At 35.0% G+C, this 5,130-nt stretch overlaps 1 protein-coding gene across 1 annotated transcript; it reads left to right on the top strand.

The window, feature by feature from the left end:
• The first annotated feature begins 570 nt into the window (after positions 1-570).
• Positions 571-2,389, top strand: LOC110427949 (Exonuclease family protein). The gene is made up of 7 exons (XM_021443606.1): positions 571-614; positions 782-933; positions 1,034-1,164; positions 1,273-1,493; positions 1,600-1,809; positions 1,986-2,066; positions 2,152-2,389. Exons 1-7 carry the CDS (start codon positions 592-594, stop codon positions 2,387-2,389), a joined length of 1,056 nt encoding a protein of 351 aa, XP_021299281.1. The 5' UTR covers positions 571-591.
• The last annotated feature ends 2,741 nt before the right edge of the window (positions 2,390-5,130 follow it).

Here is a 5,130-nt window from a genome sequence, read left to right as displayed (position 1 = left end):
TTGACCAAATCCTCATGGAAAAAGTAAGCCATGGACATTGTTTGCATTAGTGAATAGTGCATTAGGTCACAAGACTTCTTAAATAAATATGACCAAAGTAGCTCGTGTTCATTACTTGCACCAATCCTGTGTTAAATGCACCACAAAAAACCTCTATAAAGAAGGAAATTCAGTATCAAACTGATGACTGAAGGTGTAGGCCTCTGATCAATTTATACTATAAAAAGTTAGTTAACATGTTGTTTAGCACATTAAATAAAGTTAACCATGCACACGAGCTTGCGCACGTTCATGTGTAAACTCTCGCGTACATTTGCACACATATAAAAAGTAAGGGAGGGATGGAGGAGACAAAGAGTGAAATATTCTAGTTGATCAGTGGGGCTCCAAGCATCTGGATTACTACGAATGTTCTGGTGCAGAGATAGAGCTCCAAAATTCAAGTAATTTTCCCCAAGGAATCATCCTTAGGCTCAAGTGGGACACAAATTTCTTCCTTAACTGATATAAATACCCTCCCCTATCCCCTCTTCTTTCCTCAGGTCCTTCTAAAGTAATACACACTAAATTTTCAACGCTCATCATAACAAGATGGAGTCTTCAGATAGCATGCGGTATTCTCTCTTCTTACTCGCTCATACAAACAAACAAACACACACAAGCATTCACACATAAAATCACAATAACATATATATAAGTAACAAACAGAAAGCACTTAGTAGATAAGTACTATAGCACAAATGATTTCAATGCTAAATTGATCAAATTATTCGAGCTGCAGGAACAAATGCGCGGCATGCTTCAGACAGTTCATCAGAATGGAGCACCTGGTTGACCACATGAGAACTGCGTATCATTCAGTTCATGAACCTACCTGCGGAGTGTGTCAGAAACACTGCAGGTCGTTGGAATCGCTAAGGGAACATCTTATAGGTAAGTAATAATGAATATTAGCACATCCATATGTTTTGTTAATCCAAAGATTTTGTGAGGACAGACTCTTGACTCTTGACTACTATTTTGTTCCAAATAGGTCCATTGCCGAAACAAGAGTGCAAGAATTTGTTCAACATCCGAGGATGCAAATTCTGCTTAGCCATTCTGGATAGCCCATACGCTCTTAGGATCCATCAAGACAGATGCCAGCTCTCGGGAGTAAATTATGTATGAACCTTTAGCTTGAAGTTAAAGCTACTTATTTCAACTATAATTCCTTCCCTCTATTCGCAAATTGAGTTTATACTGAATTTTATACATGATATCTCATTGAAGGGAATAACGGCTCGTCTGGCTAACTTAGGTCTTCGTGATAGCTTGACAATCGACAATGGTTTTTCAAGAGGCCCGCAAGTAGTTGCACTAGCTTGCAAAATGGTTGGTGCTGGCAGTGACGGCTCATTAGATCTTTGTGCAAGGGTTTGCATCATTGATGAAAATGAGAAATTGATCTACCATACTTATGTCAAACCACCAATTCCAGTTACAAACTACAGGTACCATTAATGAAAATGAGAATATGACTATGCCAATAGGCAAATTCTGATAATTCCAACAAATGGAATCAAACAAACCAATTAAGTTTTCTCCAACTACTTTCAGGTATGAAACCACAGGCATTCGACCAGAATATTTGAGAGATGCAACGCCATTGAGACAAGTGCAAAGAAGGATTCAAGACTTCCTTTGCAATGGAGAACCAATGTGGAAAATTCGATCTCCTAAAGGTGGCAAAGCCAGGATTCTCGTGGGTCATGGTCTTGATCATGATCTTGACCGTCTCCAAGTAGAATATCCAGCACTCATGATAAGGTAAAGTTTAAGGATGCTAGCATACATTCAAAAGGAATAGGTGCTGCTGTAATTATTTTATAGTCTAAATTGCACATTCATCTTTTTCCTATATATTCTACTACTAGAGACACAGCTGAATGATGAAACTCATGTGGAAAATACAATTAATATAGTATAAGTTTATGTGCCTACAGGGATACTGCAAAATATCCTCCGTTAATGAAAACAAGCAAACTTAGCAACTCACTCAAGTACTTAACCCAAGCATACCTGGGGTAAGCATCTATACACAATATCTATTTAATTTCCTCATGATCATATCTGTCGATAATTATTCACTGATGCAACTTCTATATTCAGGTATGACATCCAAACCGGCATTCAAGACCCTTATGAGGACTGCGTTGCAACAATGAGGCTTTACGTGAGGATGAGGAATCAAGCTCATAGGAGAGAAAACTATCCACTGGCTTCTGACCCTCAAAACCGAAACAACTTTGCATCATGGAGGCAAAGTGAGCTCGAGAGGATGTCCCCAGAAGAAATGCTGGCTGCCTCAAGGTCTGACTACTACTGTTGGTGTTTGGACTCTGAATGAACATTGAACGCCAGCATATATATATATATAGTTCTCATGTGGCCAACCTGGTGTTCCATTCTGATTAAAGTTTAAGGATGCTAGCATACTACATACATATATATATATATATATATATATATATAATATATCCAAAAGGGAGTATGATAAACTTTCAAGTTTATCATCCCAGGACTTTTAATAGCAATAAGAAGGAAGTATTTGTTATTTCCTTAGTATACTAGTTGTTAATTTTGTACTAGTAAAACAAATTCTTGGAGTATATGTGTGCACCGGTGTATGATATAATAAAGCAGACGTCTAAATAAAAGGCATTATTTCCTCAGTCTTTGTGAGCCAAAGCTAGCTAAGACATGTAAACCCCTTACCTTGTAGTGCTCTTTGTTGTTGAGATGATGATTAATATCTCCTTCTGTCTCGATAATATCACCACCTTGCCATATCTTCTGCTGTTATAACTTCTTTGGATATCTTCAATCGTTATTGATTAAGTAAAACCTGGAATAAAGCCATAATAATCCATTAACAAATTCGAGAACGAGCTGTGCAAATTTGAAAAATTGAAAAACGAAAAACTCTATCAAAGTCATTTGATCTAACTTAGTTGAGTACTGCTTTCCCAGCTTATATTGGTAAAATTAGTGCTTATTACACTGTAAAAACTTCCACAAACACAAACTCACACACATATAAAGAGACTTACTATGAAATGTGAATCATCATAACATACAAGATTTCTGTTCTCTAAATTTGCCTGTGATTGCCTGCAAATTCTGTTGCCCGTCATCATAGCCTTGCTAGTGATTAAAGTTTTCCAGGTTCGAAGACCAGGAAACTTGTCATGTTTCAGTGGAGCTTGATATTTACCATGCATGTGGCACTATCTAGGCCTCATGGTTAAAATCGATTCCCTTTTAAGGACCACACACAAGATCTTAGACCTCATTAGCTTCTACTAGAATCAGATGCTCAGGAATTTGAAACTGATCAGTTCTCCTTCGCTTTTGAATCTTGATGTATGTACTCCATGGAATACAGATGCAAATAACATGTTGAAAAAGCGTACACCATGCTTCTAGTAGGAGGGATCATGGACGGTCGGGATCACACACCGAAACGGATCCAGCAAGAGAGACTAAGGAAGAACTAAAAGATGTTTATATATTTGGAAAAAGAACTGGACTGCACTAGGCCTTTTGAGGATTTCAGTTACTTTAAAATCTAACCCTAACTAAACGTTAACTTGTTCTTGCTTCTTGGAGATTATTCATCTAACTGAGATGATTCCAAAATTAAGTCTGAATCTCCTTCTTTCTTTCAGGCTGTGTGTGTGTGTGTATATATATATATATATTTAATCTTGAACAAGTGGCACGGAAAACTAGTAATTATAGATCAACAATAAAGAGTAAACCGCAACCAAATGCTAAGCAGAGAAAAACAAGGAGCGAAAGAAGGAAAGTAACAAGGAATCCAAGATGCTTACGATCAAGAGAGCGACTCTAAAGTAGGAATTCTGATCATCAAATAGGCGAAAGACTCGTATGCCTACACTGATCAACCAGTGATCGGTTGAACTCTACGGATATCAAGAGTTCTAGGCCTGTTCTTCCCTAAAGTAGTTACAACCACTACTGGTTGATCATCCAAAAGCTGCTGGAATGTTCATGGTAAAGATGATATATAATTAAACTAGACATGATACTCAAATAAGTCCTAAATTGTTCAAGAATTTTCAAATAAGTCATTTATTCTTTTATTACATTTAATCAAGTCTATGTACTTTTATTTTAGATCAAATAAGTCATTATGATTAATAATTGACTAATTACCATTAGTAAAAATGACAAATGTCATTTTATATTCAAATGACACTGACATGATATTGATGTGGAGAGTGAAAATATCATATAATCATGTTATCATGTCAAATTAGCATGTCATGTTATTATCAATTATGATATGTCAGTTTACCGTATCATCATCAATTATGATATTATAGTATTCCATGTCAACATCACGCGTTATAGAATAACAAATAATATTTTAATTATATCAGTCACTAATTACAAAGGTTTATTTGATTCAAAATAAAAGTATAAAGGTTTATTTTAATCAAAATAAAAATATAAGAGCTCGATTGCACGTAATACAAGTATAAGAGTTTCTTTGAATTTTCATAAATAATTTAAGGACTTATTTGTATATTATGCTATTATATTACATCGTTACCTGTAGGTCCAAAAAGATGAAGATCACAAGAGTTACTGCCGGATGAGTGTAAGCCTTAAAATGCATTTTAGCTAGTAGCCATAGATTCCACTTCCATCTCACAAAAGTATATATGAAGATGCACATATGCTTAAATCCAAGTACAAAGTAGAGGCAACCAAGTGTTTTTTTTACTCGTGTACATGCTTGATTTTTCTTTTTTTGCAAATAAATGAAAGGGCACTCATCCTTTTATTTTATCAGTAAAAGGGTATAATTTCCTAATTAGTTCCCTCCACGACTACTTCAAGATATAAGTGATTTATAACTCTATTTTATAGAATAATTTTGTCATATTTTAAGCATAGAAATGAGTTAAATCTTTTAGTTTAGATTGAAATTGTCACTTTTTACTTATTTTTTTTTAAAATTAAGTTTTAATTGTTTTAAATAGTTTGATTTTAGTTAGATTTTATATTGATTAAGCCACTTTTTTATGTTAGTAACTTGGTTTTGTTTGTTCTTGAAGG

This window comes from Theobroma umbraticum, unplaced genomic scaffold (genome assembly GCF_002168275.2).
Source record: "Theobroma umbraticum cultivar Fairchild unplaced genomic scaffold, ASM216827v3 scaffold_239.0, whole genome shotgun sequence".
NCBI classification, from domain to species: domain Eukaryota; kingdom Viridiplantae; phylum Streptophyta; class Magnoliopsida; order Malvales; family Malvaceae; genus Theobroma; species Theobroma umbraticum.
Note: the sequence above shows the minus strand (reverse complement) of the source record. Positions and strands in the feature narration are given on the sequence as shown.